Genomic DNA, 25,444 nt, shown 5'->3' with positions numbered 1-25,444 from the left:
AGTGAGTCAGGGTGAGATCAAGAGAGTGAGATAAAGTGAGTTGGATAGAGCAAGTCGGATAGCGATAGTGAGTCAGAGTGAGTGAGATAAAGTGAGTGGGAGTGACAAAGTGCGTCAGAGTGAGATAAAGGAGTCAGAGTGAGATAAAGTGAGGTAAAGTGAGATAAATGAGTCAAAATGAGAAAGTGAGTCGGAGTGAGCAAAAGTGAGTAAGAGAGATATACAGTACAAGAGAGTTAGAGTTATACAGTAGAGTTAGAGAAGACACAGCCAGTTCACAATACGCACCACGTCTTTGTTTTTCTTGGAGTCCTTCTTCGGCATCTGTCGACTTTCAGACTCGGCTCTGGAGATGTAATCTGCCACGGTCACTGGTGAGACACGATGGACACATCAAGTGCGTTTCTGACAATAGCGCTCCACGGCCGGGCTAAAAATAGCCATGTGACGTCACCGCGCCAACAGCGCGTACCCGGAAGTCAGACAATGGAAACTGCGAGGCATCAATTCCCATTGAAAATACGTAAAAAAAACATCGTTTTTAGTCGGGAAAACTAGGAGGAGCACCTACATTTGTTCAAAACACTTTGTAGGAGGATATGGACCAACATATGACCACCCATATCCTGTCCCAGCAACCGCTTGCAACGAACAGGTGAGTTCGAGTAATAAACATGATGATAAATAATAGTGACAGTGAGTGTCAGTGTTGTTTTGACTTGCATAGCCTACCACCAGTTTTTTTGCAGGTGCAGGCAGCGGCGCGTGACAACCTGCACCGGTGCCAGCGGCTGGAGCCCTGTATATAAGTTTACCGTGTTCCGCGTACGTTGTAGAATTAACATCAGTTTTATTCAGTAAACACTTAGAAATGCCATGTCGCAATGTTTAAAAATCGGACTTGTTGTGAACCGAGGAGAGAGCGAAGAGTCGAGATGAAGACGCTGAAAGCCCGGATATACTTTTTTACAAGTTCAGTCTTCTTTCCGCTAATACAACGTCCTCTGCACCGTAAACATCGCTTCAACTAATTCAGAATGGTCCTCTACTTTATGCTGTTTCAGCTTCGCTCTTGGGACGTCATCTTCCGTCAATTTGAGTGAGATTAGCTGTCGTAGTCGCTGTTGTTCCTGCTATTTTCCCATGCTATTTCCCTGATGGCCTGAGCGCGCTTGAATGTTCATCCGGGACATTTGTAGTGCTCATTAATATTCTGACGTCACGCCCATGTTGATCTATTGAAATCACCTGAATCTAACACCACGGTCACTGGAGAGACACGGTCGACACATCAAGAGTGTTCTGACCATTGAAATCACCTGACTCTAACACATTTCATCAGTGATGCAGTGACAAAGCAGCAGCAGAGTGAGAGGGAGTGTGTTCTCAGGGCTGGACAACGTGATGATTCACTGGCTGCTTCAGACACTTCATGCTTCTCTGTGATTGGCTAAAAGCACAGAGCCACTCACAGAGCATGGCGGACTGAACAATAGCAGGAGCGGATGGAGAAACTGGTCTTTTGTTTGTCACTGAAGCAGAATTAGAACATGTCAGCAATATTTTTTTGTTTAGTCGACAAAAACAATTACTTCTACTGAACATTAAGACTTTAAATACATTTTTGACCAAATAAAACGGTGGAAAAGGGGCAATTGAAGGCTTCTAGAAAGAGACTATTTACAAATTAAGTTTATTACTGAGGAAAATCAGAAATTGTTGGTTCTTTTTTGACATTTCCATTTAATAACGCCACAGTATTTTTGTATTTTTGGGGTTTTACAGTCCAGACAACGGTTCTTCTGATTAATCGTGACAGAATCAGATCACAATTAGACGTTCATCACCACAATAGTCCAGCCCGAGACACTTTGTTTAAAGGTCCCATAGTTCCAGCTTCTAAGGACATTTATGACAATATTTAGCGTTGTGCCACATGCATCACACAATGAGTTATGAAAGTTTGTGGCGTGAGCAGGCGATTTAGGGACTTGTGTGTCGTTACAAAAGTTTATTAAGCAGAACAATCAGAACAACAGTCAATGGGAGACACAAGTGCATTTGTCATGTAAATCTACCTCTGACTTTTATTATTTATTCCATTTTGTCCACATCTGATAAAAGAAAACTCTGGGGCTGCTTGATCTGCTTTACTTAAACATAAAGCTGTAACGCACTTCCAGTCAAATCCATCATTCTGGAAGCATCAGGGTCAGTTTAACATCCAAAGTCACAAATAAAAATGAATAGGACTTTTTCTGGATTCTATCTGGACATTTTTACTTTATTACAAGGGAATTTACCTTCAGCTTTTAAAAGAGAATTGTGAAAACCCAATAAAAGCTCATTTTAGTGTCAATCAGACGATACCTTTTCCAGGTGTTTTTGGAACAATAGGCCCCTGAGCGTGAGGGGCCACAGACTGAGACAGACTCACTTCCTGTTCGGTGCCCCGCCCAGTTTCAAACGATTCTACTAAATGCACAGACGAAAGAAAAAACTTCTTTTGAGATCGTTTTGAGATACATCTAACACTATAAAGTTAAATGTTCACAAAAGTGGGTTTATCACAGTATGGGACCTTTAAAGTCAAGCTCCTCCCCTCTGGTCTCCACGACAACTTCAGGTATTCACACACAGGTTAGGCAACACTCAAAAAAGTTGGGTTTAGTATGTTGTTGTTTTCTCTGCACACTGGTGTCACCACGGTTACCTGGCTGCCTCTCCTCAGGGTAACGCACACGACGGCGCCGGCTGCGATTGCGGCGCTGAGGCTTGACTTCAGAATCATCTGGAGAGTTCACCAGAATCACAGCGGTCACAATTCTGACTTTAGATCATGTTTCCTGTGTCAACTGTGCTCTGGGCTACATGAGAAGGGGCGGGGTCAGGCTGAATGAGAAGGGGCGGGGTCAGTCTGAATGAGAAGGGTCAGTCTGAATGAGAAGGGGCGGAGTCAGTCTGAGAATGGGCGGGGTCAGTCTGGATGAGAAGGGGCGGGGTCAGTCTGAGAATGGGCGGAGTCAGTCTGAATGAGAAGGGGCGGGGTCAGTCTGAATGAGAAGGGGCGGGCTCTTTAAAAGCGTAACCGTGCCACGTGATGGTCGCCGATGTTTAATCTAATTAGTTTTTAAGATGTTTTGTGATTTAAGGCTTCATTTAACGTCAGATGGCTCCACCCTCAGCCCTCATCCGTCGTCATGGTAACGTATCGCCAGCTCGCCGCGTCTTAAAAAACCCACCGATGCCATTCTCGCTGACGGAGGCGTTGTCGGACTCGCTCATGCCGTCCATGTGTGTGGCGTCCTCGTCGGTCCGGCGTCTCCGGGAGCGGCGGCGGCGGTTGGCGGCCAGGTTGGAGTCGCTGGCGTCGGTGTCGGCCGTCTGGTCGGTCTCGGTGGTGGCCTCCGCCGAGCCGTAGGCGTGAGCGTGGTCGGCCTCGGGGTCTCGGTAGCCTGGGCGGGTCGGGAGAGAGTCAACGGTGAGAAAAACTTCATATCTTTAGTGATTTTAGTTATGTTGAAGATCAAATCAAAGACCAAATAAATAGAAATTAATCAATATATCGTGATACTAAATTTGGTGATACAGTATAGATATCGTGGGCTGCTGTGTCGATATATCGCTATGAGTCATTTTAGGATTTTTGGTCAAATTTCCTGAATTCTTTTGAGACAATTTTGTTGCTCGTTTAAAGAAATTAAACTTGTTTACGATTTAGAATTTTGACATTTTGACTGTTTTGATGATGAAAATGGGCGTGTTTCAGTTTGAGTTTGTGCAAAGAAAACGTTAAAATCTTGAAAAAAACGATATATCGTAGAATATCCTGAGCGATATAGCGACTGTCACATTTATCCCGGCTTTAATATAAATCAGATTAAATGAAGGCTAAAGCTAAACGACTGCTTCATATTTCATACTGTTTAATCGTCACCAATTGAATGTCATCTACAATATAAACCACATAACTTGTTTGTCGATTATTATTATTAGACATGAACTGATGCTTCACACAAACATCAGCAAATGACACACCTATTCCAATGAGAAATGACAGTGATTTATCTCATTATTTATTCACAATTTAATCGTTTTAAAGGGTTAATAATAAATATAGTAAAAAAATATGTATTATTATTTTTACTATATTTATTTAGTAAAAAATAGTGAATTTAGTAAAAATATTATGATATAGTAAAAAATGATAAATATATACTAAAAAATTATAAGTCAAAAATAATATAGTAAAAAATGGTAATATAGTAAAAATAATAATATAGTAAAATAAATTGTAAATATAGTAAAAAATGATGATATAGTAAAAGAAAGAAAAATAAATATTAAATATTGTAAAAAGAAAATAGTAAAAATAATAAATATAGTAAAATAAATATTAAATATATTAAAAAAAAAATATATTTAGTAAAAAATTATATATATATAGTAAATATTATAATAAATATAGTAAAAAATAATAATAAATAAAGTTAAAAAAAAAAATAACAATTAATTTTCAAAAAAAATTCAGGCAGTTTTTTGTACCCTGGAATGTCACGATTTAAAGGCGGTATGGACGATTTTTCGGCGATTTGAGAACGCAGGCGGAAGTGCGCATGCGCACTCCCCCGTGCGGACTGATACAACACACACGTGCGTTTGTTTATTAGCGTAATGGAGCGCATCGCATCGCTCGTCTCCCGTAGATTTCTGTCCACTTCTGTGTCAGCTCGAACTGTCTTTCTCCGTCTTCATTTTGCCCCGTACACTGAGGGAACTATATTATGATAGATCCATGCACTTAGGCACGCGGAAACGTGGGGACAAACCGCACGCGGCTGCAGGTGAGCGGTAGGTGCGTTTTATGATTGATACGTGGCAGGATATGATAAAAAAAATTGCTGAAAAAAAACGTCCATACCACCTTTAACAATTATTTACGATTATTGAGACTCTGGTCCAACATGTGACTTTTCCGCAAATTTGTTTACAAAATTCAAACTTTCTGAAAGACAAAATAAAGTAAAATTTGACAAAAACTGCCAGATAAATTAAAGTTCTTTACATTTAGATCTATTTTTTAGGACGAGAGATTGAACTAAAGAGACTTAATTTTGTCACAATTATTATATTGTCTTTGGGAATACTCAACATATATCTCTTCATGTATTTTGCAACAATCTTACATCTAAATCAGGTCATATCAAGTCGGTATTAGCACTTTTTAGCGTATAGACAATGGCAATAATCCTCAAGTTTGTCCTCAAGGCCAAATTTGGTTAATCAGGGTCCTGGGTGAGTTTATAGTACATTTAAGTGACAGATTTGGGAAAGAATATCACAATTTGCGCATTCATGATTTATCGCCGCATTTATGAGTCTACAATAAACTGAGGCTTATTCCAATTTTCTGTCACGATTAACATTGCTGACAGTCTGAAAATGTCACAGGCATTAATAATGATATAATAAGTTGCACATTTAAAAAGAAAATAGTAGAGAAAACGAGTGAAAACAACAACAATCTAGAAGAAAACATCAAGCAAAAGTGCTTTCCTTTCTCTTTCCCCTGATCTGACGGTGTTATTACAAAATGCACCACAAACGATGAATGTCCAGCCCTTTTCGAAAGCGTACCGGACGTGTTGCTGTATCCTCCTCGTCCTCTTCCTCTCCCCCCGGCTCCTCCTCTCCCTCGGCCCGGTCCTGGCCTCCGGCGGCTGTCTCTCACTGGACGTGAGCCTCTGTCCCGCTCCCTGCTCCAAACAGAAGTGTGGTCAGCGTGTTCAGCGTGACTCGTGTCAGTGACGACGACGTGTCCTGCGCTCACTGACCTGTCCTGGTCTTCTCCGGCTAAAGACCAGTCGCTCAGCTCATCTTTGCGCTCGGAGTCAGTCTCGGAGGCGTTGGATTGCTCTGAATTGGTGCCTAAGAGTAAAAAAGAACAAACTGCTGGACCATTTCACTGCAGACATGACTTGTTTTTCAAATCACCAAATGTGAAAGATCTCAGTTTGATCTTTCCATTCTTTCTTTAATATAGTAGTCTTGTAAAGTTCTAGTGATTCTCTAGACAATCAAAGCCGCTTAACATTTTTGGGTTTTTGGTGCATTATTCATTCGCTCCTCAGTCACACTTCTGAAGCCACGCCTCACAGAAGATGTGAACATGGACAAAAAATTGTTTATTGACTATATTATGATCTTGTAATATCATATGTTTGTTGTAATATCATGAGATTATCATTAATAAGACTGAGAGTGACTTTTCAAACCAGTTTCCACTAGAACTGAACCATTTTCTACAGTGGAACATGTTTAAACTGTCCCTCACATTAACTCCAAATAAACACAAAGACATTACCGTATTTTCCGGACTATAAGTGGCACCGGCCAAAAAATGCATCATAGAGAAGAAAAAAAACATATACAAGTTGCAGTAGAGTTTGAAATGATGTTGCAAGTGTGAAAATAACAAATAATATCACATAAGTCGCTCCGGAGTATAAGTATAGAAGTATAAGTCACACCCCGGCCAAAACTATAAAAAAAGGTGCAACTTATAGTCCGGAAAATACGGTAGTTGCTTCATCGGAGGATAAAGAAGTCTAAGACCCTGGAAACATCTTCTGAACTGACAAAAAAAAACATTTCTTCTCCCCGTGTGCGTTCGTCCGTACTGACCGTATCCGGTGCTGTAGCTGTGGCCCCGCCCCCTGCGCCCCCTCACGTTGTAGGGTCGGTTGGGGGCGGATGAGCCGGCGGTGGCGTCCGCGTTGTAGGCTCCTCGGTCCGAGGACGAGCGGTGACCTTGGTTGATCTGACGCAGCTGCTCGTCGATCTGCATCCTCTCCAGACGCAGCTGTTCCACCTCCTTCAGGACGACATAGGAAGCACAAGCAAAATGAGCTCCAGGAAGAGGCAGAACGAGGCAGAACAGCTGTAACTCTCCCTGACGTTACGTAGGATGTGACATTTTAGTGTTTCGTGTAATTATTGTGAGGAGAAACAATGATTTTACGATTATTAGCAACAAAACCACAGTGAAATGCTTAATTCACTATCATTCTCATGCATTATGTTTACATTAATGTGACATAAACAGCCAGGTGAAAACGTAATTTGACCATTTATTGCTAGAACATAGATTGACTCGAAGTGAATTATTTCTACTTCATAAATTCTGAACACATTCACATTGTTAACCGTCATCATCAGTTAAAGGCGCTGTACCCATTTCAATTTACATGTAGCAAAGTAAAAATCAGTTTTACCCCAGTAAAATATATATATTCTTTGGGTCAAAATCAGACCCCTGTGCGTCGTCTGCATCCAGTAAGGGAACAACTGTATCCATCACAAACCCAGAAGTAACACACGGACAGTGGGTCCAAACTCCACTCAGACGAGCTTCGAAATGGTGTGAATGATATTAACAGTATTTTCCGGACTATATGTCGCACCATTTTCATAGTTTTGGCCGGGGTGCGACTTACACTTGTATTTAAACTTATATACTTATACTTCGGAGCGACTTATATGTGATATTATTTGTTATTTTCATACCTGCAACCACATTGCATACTCCAGTGTGACTTATATGTTTTTTTCCTTCTCTATTATGCATTTGTTGGTTGGTGCGATTTATAGTCTGGTGCAGTTTATAGTCCGGAAAATACGGTATGCCCGGATTGAGTTAGGAAAGTGAGGAATGAGTTTGGAGGAGGGTTGTTAAAAAGCTCTGATAGGTACAATCAAGTATATCAAACCTAGACTATAATCAACACTAAAACTACTATCGAAACAAGTCGAGCAAGTATAAATACAGGGAGGAAAGTACAGTAACGGGACAAAGTTGTACCTCCCCGGTTTAGCTTTAGAATGGTGTGAGTGGCGTATTTGAACGGAGTAAGAAATGTTGATGTGGTTGTTAGTATTTATGGTAATTGTGCAAAACTATACAACGTCAATAAACTAAGCTAAATCCTCGTGTTTTCTAACTCCGGTGTAGTTCAGTTGCCAAAAAAACCCTAGTTTCTCATAGTTTGCGATGTTTCGAAGCTAACTCTAACTCTCCAATTTAAAATGCATTACAACAAACGTATGGACCAGTACCAGCTTTAGTAGACCGTAACATAAAAGGAATGGTTTGTTTTTGTTGTTATTGTGGCACTGAAACGGGTTTAGCGTCTGAAACTTTAGTATTGTTCGGACTAAATACCGCCCTGGACAGTTTAGTTTACCGGGTACAGCCCCTTTAACCGCTTAATCTCCACGTCCCCGGTCACGGAACGCGAGGGCTGGAGAGGAAACCTGAGGCTCGCTCTGCTCATACACGAGTCCTGCACTTCCTGAGAGCATCTTACTCTGAAGCGTGCTAGGCTTCGGCCCTGTGCAAACACCTCAATCTGCCTCAGCTCCTCCTCAAGGTGCTGTCCCTCTGTGAGAAGCTCCAGCAACTCCTACACACACACACAACGCAAACAGACACACAGCAATAAGCATGCACAAATCACCACATGCACGAAATTAGCACATGAAGGTATTGTGTAAAATAATTATTAAAAAGACAAGTCCATGTAATCCCTCATTCGTCCAGGAGTGTTCCATTGTAGAAAAAGGTTCAGTTGTAGTCATCTGGACTCAGTTTAGAAAAAACTAGACGTTTCAACTCTCATTCAAGAGTCATTGTCAATAAGCGAATTTAGGCCGGATTAGCATCTGAATGTCCTGGTCCTCTACCTCGCCAGGGTTTCAATATTCCATTGTAGGCTATAGGCAAGCCTTCTCAGAGCACATCAATGCTGTGGACCCACATATCAGGTTTACAAGAGAAGATGCTAAGGAGAACCGCTTGGCCTTTCTTGATTGTTCCACGATCAGAGGAGAGGACGGGAAGCTCCAAATAGAAGTGTATAGGAAACCTATAAACACGGATCAGTACCTGCTCTTTGGTTCCAACCACCCACTACAGCACAAGCTGGGAGTGATCAGAACCTTACAACACAGAGCTCAAGGTGTTCCCACCAGCTCAGAGGGCAAGAGGAAAGAAGAAAAACACGTCGGGAATGCCCTTTCAGCCTGTGGTTACCCCGCTTGGGCTCTCAACAGAGTGAAGAGAACCAAGCAGCAGGACAAAAGGGAAACTGAACAGAGAAGGAAGGGTGTTTTGATCCCTTATGTCTCGGGACTGTCGGGAAAAACTGCAGAGAATTTTTAGACAACACTTTAAGACAAAAACTGGTTCATCCTAAGGACAAGATGCCGACCCAAAAAGAGAGCATGTAGTTTATTCTATCCAACGTAGTGAAGAAAGTTGTACAGAACGCTACACAGGAGAGACTAAACAGCCACTTCACAAGAGGCTCTATCAGCACAGAAGAAATACAAGTTCAGGACCACAGAGCGCCGTGCATCTTCATCTTGAAGCCTCTAATCACTCGTTTGAAGACGTTGAGGTGAAGATTTTAAGCAGGGAGAAAAGATGGTTTGAAAGAGGAGTTAAGGAAGCTATTTTTGTTAAAAAAGAAAGACCTTCTTTAAACATAAATGGAGGGTTAAGATTCAACTTGCCTATAGTCTACAATGGAATCTTGAACCCCTGGAGAGGTAGAGGTCCAGGACATTCGGATGCTAATCAGGTACCCAGGGTGAGTGAGTCAGGGACACACAAAAACAAAGGGGAGACTAATAGCCCATTAAAGGACTGATTGTAAACAAAAGGCAAATTTGTTAGAAACAAAGAGGGGAAGTTTCTGTTGAAACAAACAACTTTTTCCACTTCAGAAAGGCCCGCCCAATGGGCTGGACTTACCACAGAATAGTATAAATATCTGCGTTCCCGACCTAAATTCGCTTATTAACAATGACTCTTGAATGAGAGCCGAAACATCTAGTTTTTTCTAAACTGAGTCCAGATGACTACAACTGAACCTTTTTCTACAACAGGAGGTAGAGCTGATTCCCTCTGCGTTTTCAACGGCACGTCGCACACTGATGACATCACAGAGACGGGCTGCGTCCGAATGTCCGCCCTCGACCCCTCATTGACCCCACCGTCCTGCACTATTCAGCAGACTCTGCAGGTCACTCAATTACAGAGCGATTCGGACACTTGGCTCACTTTCTCCTCACCGCGGGTCACGTGACTCTGGTGTCCGAGTGGGGAAAAAAGGCAGCAAAACTCGTATTATAGATTTCTGTCATAAATATTGGTCAAATTCGTCTGACACGGACATATTTATGGACAAATAATCCCCACACAAGTCATGGATCTGAAATTCAACAACAAACGGACTAGATTATTCCACTTTTTGCCTGTGACGGCGACTCAAGCTAAGACTAACGCTAGCAACTTTGCGGCGTAACGGTTTAGTAAGTGCTTTGTTCATATTCTACGTTTAAACAGCTCTTCTGCTTCATTCAGTCCGTTGTGTCCAGTTAAAGACCTCTCGCTGCCGTTTTTCTGGCTCTTGCAATGCATTGTGGTCTATATTGACCGGTCTTGACATCGCAGCACGCTACTTTTCATGGTGCATTGTGGGAAATTGTGAGTGCACTAGTTTTTCACCTGCTGGACATTCGGACACCACTGCAAACCGGCGTGAGCCCTAAATAGTGCCCTATGTGATGTCATCAGAGTGCGACACAGAGACAGTTTACACGGACACACTTTTCTGACTATAGAAAACACCTGAAATAAAGGTGTTTTATGGTATTATTGTGTGTCAGATCAGAACTGGTGTGTCATTTATGTGGAGTTTGGCTCTTGTTTACAGTCTGGTTGCTAGGTAACAGCTGTGGAATTACTGTCATATCTGTGCTCACGTCCAACCAGGAAGTACAATTATAAACTTTAAACAAACGGTCAAGCAAACGGGGACAATGTTTCGTCAAATTTTAAATATAATTGTGTTCTCTGCGTTTAAGTGAAAAGTGTCGTCAAACGTGTCATTTAGACTTTAAATATAACCCTTTTGTTAACCTAAATCACAACTCCATAACTGTTACTCAGCAAGCCCATTGTAGACTATGGTAAATCTCAATAGTTACCTTAATACCCATTGTGTTATAATGTAGGCTGTAGAGAACGTTGCCATGGTAACGTATTGTAACCAACGTTCCAGTTCAAGCTTCATGTTGTGTTGGAAAAACTAGACTAGAACCAACTAAGTCTGAACCAGGTCTAACCCAGAATCTAAACAGGTTGAGCCGCCAATCATATTTAATACGACTGGGGGGCTAAGCTAAAATTAATATAGTGAGAAGCAACAATTTTGATGTTATACTAAAATCTTATTCAAAGTGTGGTGTCTCGTATGTGGCCTCGGTGTAGTAGTTTGACACGCCTGCTCGACACTAAATTCTAACTCATTTTTCATACCGTAATTTTGTTTAAATTGTCATAAAAAACGCTCCTTGTGCATAAATACTCTCTGAATTAATTGGATGGGATTCTGTGCATGTTTTCCCCTTTACTACCACTCGACTGATGCAGAAGTATGACAAACATCCACCACGAGTGCCGTTCCACCAAATGTATAATTAGAGAATAAATGTACTTTAAATATTGCCAAGGTGTGTGTGAAAACTGCACCTTCCACTTACCATTAACATGAAATAAATAATGTTTCTCCCGTGCAGTCTGGAACAGCTGTAGCTTTTGTTAGTAAAGGTCTGGTTTAGTTCTCACATCATTTCAAACTGCTGCTAATGCTACTTCAAACAAACGTGGAGCTGAAAACAAGGAGGACGTGGAGCGTTTCCTCGCCCCAAACACCAACGCAGGCCCACAGACACATGCCCCATATCCCCGAGTAACAGTACATACAGGAGCCCTTACATTGAGGTAGGAGATGTGGTATTCCAGCAGCACCTGCACGTTCCCGATGTTCTCCTTGGTGCCCACAAAGATGAACGGGACCATTCCCTGTGTCGTCAACAAGAAGGAGAAGAACAAACACCATAAGCAAGATCGTATGAGGAGACAGGTCCAAATACTGAGGGAGGGAGGTCCAAATACTGAGGGAGGGAGGTCCAAATACTGAGGGAGGGAGGTCCAAATACTGAGGGAGGGAGGTCCAAATACTGAGGGAGGGGGCCCAAATACTGAGGGAAGGAGGGAGGTCCAAATACTGAGGGAGGGAGGGAGGGAGGGAGGGAGGCCCAAATACTGAGGGAAGGAGGGAGGCCCAAATACTGAGGGAGGGAGGCCCAAATACTGAGGGAGGGAGATCCAAATACTGAGGGAGGGAGGTCCAAATACTGAGGGAGGGAGGCCCAAATACTGAGGGAGGGAGATCCAAATACTGAGGGAGGGAGGTCCAAATACTGAGGGAGGGAGGCCCAAATACTGAGGGAGGGGGCCCAAATACTGAGGGAGGGAGGTCCAAATACTGAGGGAGGGGGGCCCAAATGCTGAGGGAGGGAGGTCCAAATACTGAGGGAGGGAGGTCCAAATACTGAGGGAGGGAGGGAGGGAGGTCAAAATACTGAGGGAGGGAGATCCAAATACTGAGGGAGGGAGGTCCAAATACTGAGGGAGGGAGGCCCAAATACTGAGGGAGGCCCAAATACTGAGGGAGGGAGGTCCAAATACTGAGGGAGTGAGGTCCAAATACTGAGGGAGGGAGGGAGGTCCAAATACTGAGGGAGGGAGGTCCAAATACTGAGGGAGGGAGGTCCAAATACTGAGGGAGGGGGGCCCAAATGCTGAGGGAGGGAGGTCCAAATACTGAGGGAGGGAGGTCCAAATACTGAGGGAGGGAGGTCCAAATACTGAGGGAGGGAGGGAGGTCCAAATACTGAGGGAGGTCCAAATACTGAAGGAGGGAGGGAGGTCCAAATACTGAGGGAGGGAGGGAGGGAGGGAGGGAGGTCCAAATACTGAGGGAGGGGGGCCCAAATGCTGAGGGAGGGAAGGAGGGAGGGAGGGCGGTCCAAATACTGAAGGAGGGAGGGAGGGAGGTCCAAATACTGAGGGAGAGAGGTCCAAATACTGAGGGAGGGAAGGAGGGAGGGAGGGTGATCCAAATACTGAAGGAGGGAGGGAGGTGCAAATACTGAAGGAGGGAGGGAGGTCCAAATACTGAGGGAGTGAGGCCCAAATACGTCATGGTCACAATGGCTCAAATGTTACAAAAAGCTAAGATGAGGACAGTAAGGAGACGCACAATGAACTTCGGTCCGTTCACATACACGTGTACTTTTTCCATTGGTCGGTGTAGTAAACTTACTTCTTGTCGCGGCTGCTTGTGGTCGTTGTCTCCTTCGATGCGGACTCTCACCACGCCGGACTTGTCCACCAGCTCCTGGATCACTTTACCATTTTTGCCGATGACTTTTCCTAAAACGTGCAAAGTGAAAGTCAGTGAACAGTCAGAGCTACTTCAGTTTCAAAGGTCTCCTGTATACGCAAGTACTGTTACTTTTCCCCTTAAGTATTTGGTACACCACCGACAAAAAAACATTTCGTATTTAGTTTTGGCCGGGGTGCGACTTATACTCCAGAGCGACTTATGTGATATTATTTGTTATTTTCACCCTGGCAACCGCATTTCACATGTTGATTATTTTCACACTGACAACCACAAGAGGGCGCTCTAGGCTCTAAGCGACGCAGAAGAAGAATCTGCACTTCCTCTACATCTGGAGTTTGTGGAGTTGTTTAGAAGTGACACAGAGGAAGAAGTTTTCAATGGATTTAGTGATTTGGGGTAATACTGATGCTTTGGTAAACTTGTTAGCATGTTCTTTATGCTATAGTTATCTGAATAACTGTTAATATGTTACGTTAACATACCAGACACTTACCACAGTTCTGTCTGTGCGTCATGTAGCTGAAGGTGTTAGCGTTAGCATACGTACACCTATTCACCATGTTCTCTAATCTCTAATCTGGTATTATTTTAAATTGCATTTCAAGATGAAATGTCTGTTCTTGGTCTTGGATTTTAGCAATAAATTTCCGCCAAAACGCGACTTATACTCCAGTGCGACTTATATATGTTTTTTTCTTCTCTATTATGCATTTTTTGGCTAGTACGACTTATACTCCGGAAAATACGGTATATATTTCCCCTTGTATTTATGATCACAATTTTGTTAAAAAAAAATTCTTATTCAAATCAAAAATATTGTCTGAACGCCAACCTCCTCACTCTGAACTCCGCCCTTCTCACTCTGAACTCCACCCTCTTCTGCCTGAACTACGCCCTCTTACGCCTGAACTCCGCCCTCTTACGCCTGAACTCCGCCCTCTTACGCCTGAACTCCGCCCTCTTCCGCCTGAACTCCGCCCTCTTCCGCCTGAACTCCGCCCTCCTCCGCCCTCCTCCGCCCTCCTCCACCTGAACTCCGCCCTCTTCTGCATGAACTCTGCTCCAGAACGTGCTTTCCCCGCGACACAAACTCAAGCGCTCGAGTCTCCTCTTTGTACATTTCTTACCGACGAGGTTCCTTGGCACTTGCACAGAATCCTCCACAAACTCCAGGATGCCTCTGGCCTTCTTCACCGCCTCCGCCGTCTGAAAGAAACAAAACACAAAAAGAGACAACCAGGTTAGCAATAGCTTTCCTTTACAAATATGCATGCGATATTTGAAGTAGACGCCATGGGCGGAGCCAGGCCCTGGCTTTGGGGCTTGAGCCCCGGATCTCTGTCCAGACGCCCCGAATCTTTTAATCTTTTAAAAATGCATCATGACGTCACTAAGTGGAAAGCGCAACAGGTAGAGCGCTGGGTTGGAACGCAAGTGACCACAGTTCGAACCCAGCAATGGCTTCTATTCTCTTTACCCGTTTCATTGGTTATTTTCGTTGAACTGATGGATGATTGGCTGCATGTGGAAAGTGCGCGGTGTTTACAGCACGTTACGCAATCTGGCCTTTTCTATCATTTAACTGATGTTTTGCAAAAAGTGAAGGGCATAAATAAGAGCAGATCGACTGGAAAAAAGAGACATTCAGAACATGTGCTGAAAAACAAAGTTTATCTAACGTAGAATAAACAACAGGACATGATCGTTCAAACCATGAATTCATTGTGGTTGTCGGTGTAGCAGTGGCTCAGGTTTTATTCATCTACAAAGCTAAAGCAGAGAAACTACAGGACAAACAGCTCACTGAGGAAGGTGTCTGCTAAAGGTAAGACTGACTTTTACTTTCAATAAAGATCAGTCTAAGGCTACCCCAAATAAATGTCTGTTTGCTGTAACCGGAGTCAACATTTTTCATCTGGCTCGGTCGGTAGGCAAATTCTTATTTTTTTTACTTTGAAGGCAAAAAAAAAGTAAAATTTTGTCGGAATGACCACCAGGGGTCAGGCTTCAACAGTCACTGACGGAAAACGTCTCTCTCAACCCAATCGAGAGACTAAAGCTCACGATTTTAAGACATTTCAATCGACCTTTTGTACGTCGTTATCCTTTATTTTGGTAGCGAAGGCGAGCGCGGGGAACATGCGGGGGAGACGGGCGCCGCCATGTTTGTTGTGATGACGCTGCTGGGCGTGTTTCAATCCCAGAATGCATCTGCGTAAGTCAAATTTCACACCCTGACAGAGAAACACATGTCCTATGGAGACTTGAGTGCCGACAAGGGTAAACCAGCTTGTTCAAAGCAATAAGGCTAGTCATGCACGCGCTCTGTTTGATACAGATGCACGTGGAGAACTGAATATGAAGACGCGCATGTATCACGCGGTGCATTCACAGTCCTTTGAGCTGAAAGACACGTTTATCAGCATGATAAAAATATTCAACACGGCGGTTCAGGAAAGCCCGCTCGGTGAGTCGGCGAAACAATTGAAAAATAAAAGATTTAGACGTTTTTTCAACAAAATGCAGATTTTTTTTTCAGTCAGCTAGTTTCAAAACAGGTCGGTCAGGTTCCGGCAAAGAGACATATTATTTTGCCTAGCCTAATTCTAAAACAGCACTTCATTTTCTATGGGCTGACTAGCCTAGACGGCGGAGCATCAGACTGTGGACCTCAGTGTTGTGGGTTCGAGCCCTGTGAAGGGCATGTTTTTCATATTTGTTTTATCACTGATTGTTTTAAAGAACATCAAGATGTACAATTTCTTGAATAACTAAATGTCACCTCTGCTGTTCTGTTCAACGTTTTTTGGAGGGAGGAGCTCTCTCAGAAGGCAAAAAGTCTGTCTTTGCCTTTGGAGGGTTACTGTCTGTAACTGCACTAAAACCACATCATATTGGCCAGAATGACCCCCCTCCCTTTCTTTTTGGGCTAAGCCCCGGATGTTTAGAATGTCTGGCTCCGCCTCTGGTAGACGCATTATTACATATTACTCTAATGCTTCCTTTCTATTCGTGTTACATTAAATTAATAAATATGCGCTTTACGAGAATACATTTGCATAAACAATATATAAAAAGTCCTTAAACTTAAAAGCTGACCATCAATGCATTTTCCAGGTTCTGAGTATTGAACTACAAACATCAGTGGATCGTAATTTTAAAGTTGTGAATTGTAAACTGCAATATTGATCCGCAACAGCTCAGTAATAGAAACACGACTTCCTATTCTAAACTGCAGGACCGATAAGCTCCGCCTCTTCGATTGTCACGTGTTTTTACAGTTGGAAAGTGGCAACGTGACATTTTAGAACCCAACATATGTGACTCTAAGTTGTTAGTTTGCAAATAATCACAGAGTACAGGGATGTGGGCGGGGCTAGTGGGTAGGACTAACTCAAACATGCAGGAATCAATCATGAAACACTGATATTATGTTCCCTTTAGAGTTTAAAGGGAACATATTACATCAGTGTTTCATGATTGATTCCTGTATGTTTGAGTGATGTACATTTTAGTGATTAAACTGTATTTTATGTCTTATTCAACATTATTGTGTGTTTAGTTAGTGCTTGGCTCTTTGGCTTTCAGTTCTTGAGGGGTCCACGTCGTCTCCGGTCACAAACCTCTCCGTAGATCCTGAAGGTCCCGGTCTCCTCGTCCAGCTCGATGGCCGTGACGCCGGACACCTTGCGAGCCTGCTGGATGTTGTTGCCGTGGCTCCCGATGGCGAGGCCCATCAGGTCCGTTCTGACGGTGAACTCCTCTTGGAACGAGGACACCAGCTGTCTGGAGCTCTGCACGGAGCGAGACACGTCAGACGATTAACACCATTTATGACAAAGAAAACAATCCTACGCACTGTCATTTCCACACTAAAGAACATGTGGATTCTATACATTGATTTTGATGACACAATGACACAATATATTAAGAATGCAAGCGAGGACAGTTTGAGCAGTCGAACTTTACTTTACACATTATAAACCAAACAAGGCTTCTAGACAGAATAGTTACAAATAAAGTTGATTATTGATGAAAATCACAAATACTTTATTCTTTTTGGTATTTACAGTTAATAATGCAACTGTCTTTATTATATATATATATTTTATGATTTATTTTTTAATGTGTTTTAGAGTGTGTGTAGTCCAGAGATAGATGATCAAAATTTAACAAAATGTTTTGCTCAGTTAGTCATTAGATTATATTAATCGTTGCAGCCCAAATACTAACATGATTAAACAGTTTAAATTAATTTAAACAATGTATTTTGTTGTTGCTGCTGTTGTTGTTGTTGTTGTCGTTGTTATTATGTGTATTCATTTAGAGCTTGTCCACCTTCAGGCACTCAAAACCCTTGACTACACAATGTGGGTGAAGTGTCTTGCCTAGTAAGGACACAACTACAGTTCCTCTAGCGCCCCCCTGTGGCACTGTGTGTTCCAGCAGTCTCCCATCCAAGTACTGACCAGGCCCAGTCCTTGCCTAGAGCTGACGAGATAGAGCAGTAACCTGCAGGAAGACCAGGCACCCACTGAACACACAAGAGCGCAGTATTGCACACTGACCTCAAGGTGTTTGGTTGCTTCCTGGTTGCGTGACATGAGCATCAGTTTGGTCCTGATGCTTCTCAGATGCATGTCGCTCAGCAAAGACACGCGCTTCACCGTCGACTCGTTTGTCGACTGGAAAATGGAAGAGAAAAACCAGGTTAGCCGAGCGAGCGTCAGTGGTTTCTCATCGTCCTAGAGATGTACATGTCCTCGAGCTGAATAAACCCACCACGATGAGCAGCTGGCTGGCCTCGGGGCAGAAGGAAATGTGTAAGGCGGACACGGCTTTCTTAAACTCCTTGTGGGCGTTCTCGTTCTGACACCTGAAGGACAGACACACATCATACTCACGACACGGAGGAAAAAGGCTCCGCACAGATTTCAATACAGTGTTCAAGATTTCCCTACCAATAATATATATACCGTATTTTCTGGACTATGAGTCGCACTTTTTAAAAATATTTTTAGCCGAGGTGAGACCTATACTCCAGAGCGACTTATATGTGATATTATACAGATATTAATTATTTTCACACTGACAACCACAAGAGGGCACTCTAGGCTCTAAGCGACGCAGAAGAAGAATCAGCACTTCTTCTACCTCCAGAGTTTGTGGAGTTGTTTAGAAGTGACACCGAACAGATTTAAAATAATCTGTTATTAATCTGTTCCTGGTCTTGGATTTTATCAAATAAATGTCCCCCAAAAATGCGACTTGTGTGTTTTTTTTCTTCTCCATTATGCATTTTTTGGCTGGTGCGACTTATACTCCGGTGCGACTTATAGTCTAGAAAATACGCTATACATGATTACTTTTACACCAGGATTTACAAAAGGTCATGAGCAGAGGAAAGACTAAAGCTCCAGATCAACAGAGAAGAGGATTCCTGCCTCTAAACGAACTGTAGAGAGTGTATTTCTCACAAACATCTCCAGACACACTTACTGATGACATTAGTAGGTGGAAAGTGACTCACGATGTCCAGATTTTTATGATTTAGGGCTCGATTTAAACTCTATAAAACGCACATTCTAACCAGGCCAGGGTCACTAAGGTTTAGTCTGATTCGTTTGAAAGATGTTTTGTCATTTTCAGCCTTGTTTAATGACATTTCAGACACAAAATAACTGAACGTTCTTTATTAAACACTCTTGTACCGGTCGAGATGAAGCTAAAGATTATTCTAAGGCCAGACTTCATCCTATTAATGTATATATTGACTAATAAGTCTCTCATGTTGATTAAATCCGCAACAAGTTCATTAATTAAATCGCAGCTGGACGATTTCGCAATAATTGTCAAATCATTAAGTAATTGTATACCGTATTTTCCGGACTATAAGTGGCACCAGCCAAAAAAAATTATAAAAGAGAAGAAAAAAAACATATATAAATCGCATTTTGGGGGAAATTTAAAATAATAACAGATTAGAGAACATGGTGAATAGGTGTACGTATGCTAACGCTAACACCTTCAGCTACATGACGCACAGACAGAACTGTGGTAAGTGTCTGGTATGTTAACGTAACATATTAACAGTTATTCAGATAACTATAGCATAAAGAACATGCTAACAAGTTTACCAATGCATCAGTATTACCCCAAATCACTAAATCCATTGAATTCTTCTTCCTCTGTGTCACTTCTAAACAACTCCACAAACTCCGGAGGTAGAGGAAGTGCTGATTCTTCTTCTGCGTCGCTTAGAGCCTAGAGTGCCCTCTTGTGGTTGTCAGTGTGAAAATAATGAATAATATCATATATAAAGTCAAGTATAAGCCAAAACTATGAAAAAGGTGCAACTTGTAGTCCGGAAAATACTGTAATTGTTAACTAAACACAGGTTCCAAAACACGTCACGAGCTGAGAAATGGAAAATATGTAAATTGAGTGTAATTGATGAAAACACTCAAATGTCTTCAGCTTCATCTGGGGCAAATTTGGCACAAATCTTATTCACTGCACGAAACAGTTATTGATTAATCAATAAGCAAAACGATCACTAGTCTCGGCCAGGCTTTTAGATAGCCGTCCGTCTTCCCGTATTTTGGACGGGGTATTTTAAAATGTGGACGGGCATTTTATTAATAAATCTTAGTAAAAAAGGGAGTATCATCATTAAATCGGGCCGGGAAGCGTTTGACCATAGTCCGCCATTACAGTTTGCTGTTTACAAGTGAAAATGTGGATTCTGCGCGCTGATTGGTCGACAAAATTTGTGCGCTTGGCTCCGATTGGCTGCCGAGCCGTGGTCCGGAGAATGCCGAAGCTACTAGTTTTTTCGCGTAGTCGGCCCCCGGACAAAATTATTTGGACGGGGTGTTTTCAAATCCTATCTAAAAGCCTGGTCGCGGCCCTAGTTTTGATTCACGTTTTTGTTTCGATTAGGATCTGATTCGACAACTCCAACCCGGACGATGATGACAAACTCTAAATAAAGTCCAAAACGATCGAGGGGACAGCCACGTTGTCCCGTTGCCGTGGTTTCTGTGGTGGTACATACGCCTGGGCCAGGTCCTGGGGCACGGGCACGGTGCACTTGTGGAAGGAGTTCTTGGTGATGGCCTTGTTGGTGTTGACCGGGCGGAGCCGCTCGAAGGTCACGATCTCGTTGTATGTGGCGTCGCAGGCGGCGTATTCAATTACGTAGAACTGAGGCGGAAACGCAGAGTAAGCAAACGAGGCCCACAAGATCATGTGATTCTGAAGTACAAGTATTCTGTGACTAAAGTACTCTGATTTACAGTCGTTTGTCGTCCAATAACTCGTTTGTAGTAGACTCGTTTGATAGTTTGGACCAGAAGCCAAACATTTATATTCTATAGTTTATCCGTTTCTACAACAATTTAGAACCAGATATAAAGGTAAAAATATATATTTATATTAATTTAATGTATTATTGAAGTTAATCACAACAGACTTTTCTCTTTTTAGCCGTTTTGATTTAATAACGTTGCTCGATTTATCACAATTGAATACAAACCGATATTTTAATGGTCACAGTTCTGAGCAAATCACTATGACTGTAGTTATTCAAGTCAAACAGTTAATAGTTCATAGTTCCATGTTCACTCACATCTCCCTTCATCATGCGCACTTTGGCCAGCCACCAGCCACAGGGCTCCTGCTCATTGGCTCTGGAGAAGATCTGAAGAAGAAGAGGAAGGAGGAAGAGGAAGAAGAGCGATTAAACAGAGTCACAGCTCAGAAAGTCTCCCCTCACTCACCTCCACCCCCCGCCCTCACCTCCACCTCATCTCCCCTCACTCTCCTCCACCTCACCTGCACACTCACCTCCACCTCCTCTCCCCTCACTCACCTCCACCTCTTCTCCCTCACCTCCCTGCCTCACCTCCCTCCCTCTCCGCCACCTCCCTCACCTCGTCTCCCCTCACTCACCTCCATCCCTCTCCTCCATCTCCCTCCCCCCCTCACTCACCTCCACCTCGTCTCCCCTCACTCACTCACCTCCCTCTCCACTCACTCACCTCCACCTCGTCTCCCTCACCCTTCACTCACCTCCACCTCGTCTCCCTCTCCCCTCACTCTCCTCCACCTCCCTCACTCTCCTCCACCTCCCTCACTCACCTCCAGCTCGTCTCCCCTCACTCACCTCCACCTCGTCTCCCCTCACTCACCTCCACCTCGTCTCCCCTCACTCACCTCCACCTCGTCTCCCCTCCACCTCCATCCCTCTCCTCCACCTCCCTCCCCCCCTCACTCACCTCCACCTCGTCTCCCCTCACTCACCTCGTCTCCCCTCACTCACCTCGTCTCCCCTCACTCACCTCGTCTCCCCTCACCTCCCTCTCCACTCACTCACCTCCACCTCCCTCACCTCCACCTCGTCTCCCTCACCCTTCACTCACCTCCACCTCGTCTCCCTCTCCCCTCACTCTCCTCCACCTCCCTCACTCTCCTCCACCTCCCTCACTCTCCTCCACCTCCCTCACTCATCTCCACCTCGTCTCCCCTCACTCACCTCCACCTCGTCTCCCTCTCCACTCACTCACCTCTACCTCGTCTCCCTCTCCCCTAACTCACCTCCACCTCGTCTCCCTCTCCACCTCGTCTCCTTCTCCACTCACTCACCTCCACCTCGTCTCCCTCTCCCCTCACTCACCTCCACCTCCCTCACTCACCTCCAGCTCGTCTCCCCTCACTCACCTCCACCTCGTCTCTCTCTCCACTCACTCACCTCCCTCACTCACCTCTACCTCGTCTCCCTCTCCCCTCACTCACCTCCACCTCCCTCACTCACCTCCACCTCGTCTCCCCTCACTCACCTCCACCTCGTCTCCCTCTCCCCTCACTCACCTCCACCTCCCTCACTCACCTCCAGCTCGTCTCCCCTCACTCACCTCCACCTCGTCTCCCCTCACTCACCTCCACCTCGTCTCCCCTCACTCACCTCCACCTCGTCTCCCCTCACTCACCTCCACCTCGTCTCCCCTCACTCACCTCCACCTCGTCTCCCCTCACTCACCTCCACCTCGTCTCCCCTCACTCACCTCCACCTCGTCTCCCTCTCCGATCTCCTTCTTGGCGTCTTCGGGCGGCAGCAGCCGGACGTCATTGAAGGGAACCTGGCGCTCTGGCTGCCAACTGCAAGTGAGAGGGAGATGTGTACAAACGGATGATTATTGAAGATGAGAAAAATGAGTTTGTTCCGTTTTGTTTGTCAAAACATCTGAATATTTTAGTCGTCAAACAGTCACAATTATTCCAGTTAATCGTTACAGGTCGAGCTGATCTTAATCGAATATTACAGTATTTACGGAGCATGTTTCACAAAGCATCAGAAATGTGCTAAATGAAGCATAAAGAAGAAGAAAATCACTTTATGATCTTGTTTTGAAGATTAACTCTTTGGAGGACAATCTGCAACTCAATATTCTGACTTGCATTTCTCCAAAACAACTATTACAATATTCTCATGTTTTATACTGTTGCCAGCTCTAGAAGAAGCTCATATTTGCGTCATCCATTTACGGACCATTCACTTAGAAGCTTATTTTGATGGACTTCTGTCACACTGTCATCAGGAGCGTCCAGAGAAATACACAACTATGTATTTCTCAAGTATTTATTAGAACAATGTGAACGACAGACTCACTTGTTCTCGAAGGCGATAGTGAGAGAGTCATCATGGATGTCTTTGACAAAACCCTGAGGAAACAAACACAGTGATTAAATGTAGGATTATGACAATACCACAAGCAGAAATGGTCATTTATTCATCTTTAAATCTGTGTCCGACTTGTGTTTAGACTCAAGGGGGGATTAGACTTCGAGGACCGCCAGTCTCAGCAATGGGAAACACACACAAAACAACACGTATGGAGCAATATTTATCAAGAAGTATATAGTTTAGAGGCATTTCAAATATAATATCTAATCTTTCAGACACATTAGGCTGCTTTCACCTCCTTCGCTGCCATGACGATGCCACACAGGAGGCCAACGAGACCCTCAAACCTCTCACGTCTCTCTATAACCAAGCAATTAAAGGCAACAGACAAGAAAACACAGCGTTATCGTCATTGCAACATCCTTAGCACATAAAAAATGCTTACTTTAGGCTATTTTATTTCATTTTCAAATCTAAGAACTGCTCCACCTCCTTGTAAAAACACATCCACCTCTTGCTCTGAACAAACGACAGCAGAAACGGCACCGTCCTCCGCATTTGCACAACCTGCCTTTACTTTTGTAACTTTCAGACGGTGGAATTGACTCCAGACGCTCTGAAATCGTCTGTAGATTTTTAGTTTCAAGATAGCGCGCTGATAAGGGAAAGAATCAATCTAAAAAGTGATGTGTCCATCCCAGAGACGCCTGTCATGTTGCAATGTCAAATAAATATGGGAAAGAGTGTCTGGAATGCTATGCATGTCTGTAATTTCTTTGTGATTTTAATGCATTTTTCCTGTTGTGTGAAGCACTTTGAATTGCCTTGTGTATGAAATGTGCTCTACAAATAAACTTGCCTTGCCTAAACTTGCAGATGTTCATGAAAAATCCCATCCTGGTCATAAACGGAGCAGTTAGATTTTAGCAGAATTTTTCGTTCGTCTGAACTAATGTCATTTTTAGAAATGGATTTGTTATGTAGTGTATCTTACTGAGCTAATGCTAATAATGACATGTACCGCAGGCTTTTAGATAGGATTTGAAAACACCCTGTCCAAATAATTTTGTCAAGGGGCTTACATTTTTTACGGCTATGGAAAGCCAATATGTGTATCACGACCTTTTTACAAAATAAAGCGGCGCTTTTAACGCGCAGGCGGCCCACACGGCGATCTAGAGTGGCGCCCGCACGCCTCTCGTATCATATCGACCTTCCATACTCTCGCGCCGCCTGCGCCTCTCGGCCGTGCAGATCACACTCCGCCACTTAGGAGCGGCGTATCGCGCCGTATTTTACATGGCATTTGGCCGTGGAGCTTCGGGAAACGCGTAGCTTCGGAATACTCCGGACAAGGTCTCGGCAGCCAATCAGAGCCAAGCACACAAATCTTGTCGACAAATCAGCGCGCAGCATGCAAATTTTAACTTGTAAACAGTAAACTGTCATGGCGCGGACCATGGCCACAAAGTGGTTTTATTGAGCCATATCGTCAAACGCTTCCCGGCCCGATTTAATGATGATATTCCCTTTTCTAAAATGTATTAATAAAAATGACCCCGTCCTTGCACTCGAAAATGCCCGTCCACATGTCAAAATACCCCGTCCAAAATACGGGAAGACGGCCCTCATCTAAAAGCATGATGTACCGTGCTGTAATTGTAATGAAACATGTACTTCTTTTCTCTTCTCTTTTGGTCCCTGACAAGTAAAGACTAAACTAAATATTGTCAAGGCTTTTACAGAAGTATTTAAAACACACGTCACAGTGATATCCACCTTCTTCTTGTAGTACGAGTGGAAAGAGTGGCTCATTATGGACTCTAATTATCCCCTCGTATGTTTTAATGAGCCGTTTATTTATTGCAGCTCGTGTTTTCTTTAGGATACGTTTTCCAGCATTAAAAATAATCATTTATTGTTGTATTTTCTATTGTTGTATATATCGTACTACAGAAGAGTAACTGTGAGAGGCCTAAACATAGTAACATCTTCACTTTAACACCTAAAGGACTATTTATTCCAATTAAATTAAATTCTACACAGTTGAATTATGTGTAAAATTATGAAAATGATTTATTTTAGTTTGTAATGGACGCGCAATTCTAATTTACAATGTGACATTTTTGTGTGATCGTTTACCACACACACACACAGATTAACTAAAAATTAACTACAATAAGTGGATGATTAGCGCGGCCAGATTAGCTCTAAACCAAATATAAACGGTCGCAGTTTCCCAAATTGAAATCATCTCCACTGCAATGACAAAATATACAGTTTAAATGTGTGTAAAAGAGGCCGATATTTCACCGAATGTGTCAGAGAGAAACCACATGAACAACGTACAATACAGGTTTTTTTGGAAAGTACCCGAGACGTGTAATCGGGACAGTCACGGACAGTCACGTACGGTCACGGCCAATCAAATGGCCATCAA

General features: G+C 43.4%; 1 protein-coding gene across 5 annotated transcripts in view; it reads right to left on the bottom strand.

Annotated features, from left to right (window-relative positions):
• The window catches only part of fxr1 (FMR1 autosomal homolog 1), a 35,959-nt gene that overhangs the window by 3,750 nt on the left and 6,765 nt on the right, over positions 1-25,444 (bottom strand). Inside the window, exons 2-17 of one of the 5 annotated variants that reach the window (XM_072438213.1) lie at positions 22,990-23,042; positions 22,385-22,478; positions 20,950-21,021; positions 20,377-20,525; positions 18,102-18,195; positions 17,888-18,004; positions 16,943-17,113; positions 14,447-14,525; positions 13,236-13,345; positions 11,843-11,941; positions 6,685-6,874; positions 5,835-5,928; positions 5,638-5,756; positions 3,243-3,455; positions 2,714-2,791; positions 289-371 (exon numbers count right to left, since the gene is read on the bottom strand). In XM_072438213.1, the coding sequence (XP_072294314.1) occupies positions 289-371; positions 2,714-2,791; positions 3,243-3,455; positions 5,638-5,756; positions 5,835-5,928; positions 6,685-6,874; positions 11,843-11,941; positions 13,236-13,345; positions 14,447-14,525; positions 16,943-17,113; positions 17,888-18,004; positions 18,102-18,195; positions 20,377-20,525; positions 20,950-21,021; positions 22,385-22,478; positions 22,990-23,042 (1,815 nt within the window). The remainder of the gene's footprint in view (positions 1-288; positions 372-2,713; positions 2,792-3,242; positions 3,456-5,637; positions 5,757-5,834; positions 5,929-6,684; positions 6,875-11,842; positions 11,942-13,235; positions 13,346-14,446; positions 14,526-16,942; positions 17,114-17,887; positions 18,005-18,101; positions 18,196-20,376; positions 20,526-20,949; positions 21,022-22,384; positions 22,479-22,989; positions 23,043-25,444) is intronic. The other 4 variants (XM_072438214.1, XM_072438215.1, XM_072438216.1 and 1 more) reach the window with 4 other exon arrangements.

Source organism: Eucyclogobius newberryi, unplaced genomic scaffold, assembly GCF_026437365.1.
Source record: "Eucyclogobius newberryi isolate DKJ021-1_F unplaced genomic scaffold, fEucNew1.0.hap1 SCAF_9, whole genome shotgun sequence".
Classification (NCBI taxonomy): domain Eukaryota; kingdom Metazoa; phylum Chordata; class Actinopteri; order Gobiiformes; family Gobiidae; genus Eucyclogobius; species Eucyclogobius newberryi.
The sequence above is the reverse complement of the archived record's forward strand: the minus strand, read 5'-3'. Positions and strand labels throughout refer to the sequence as shown.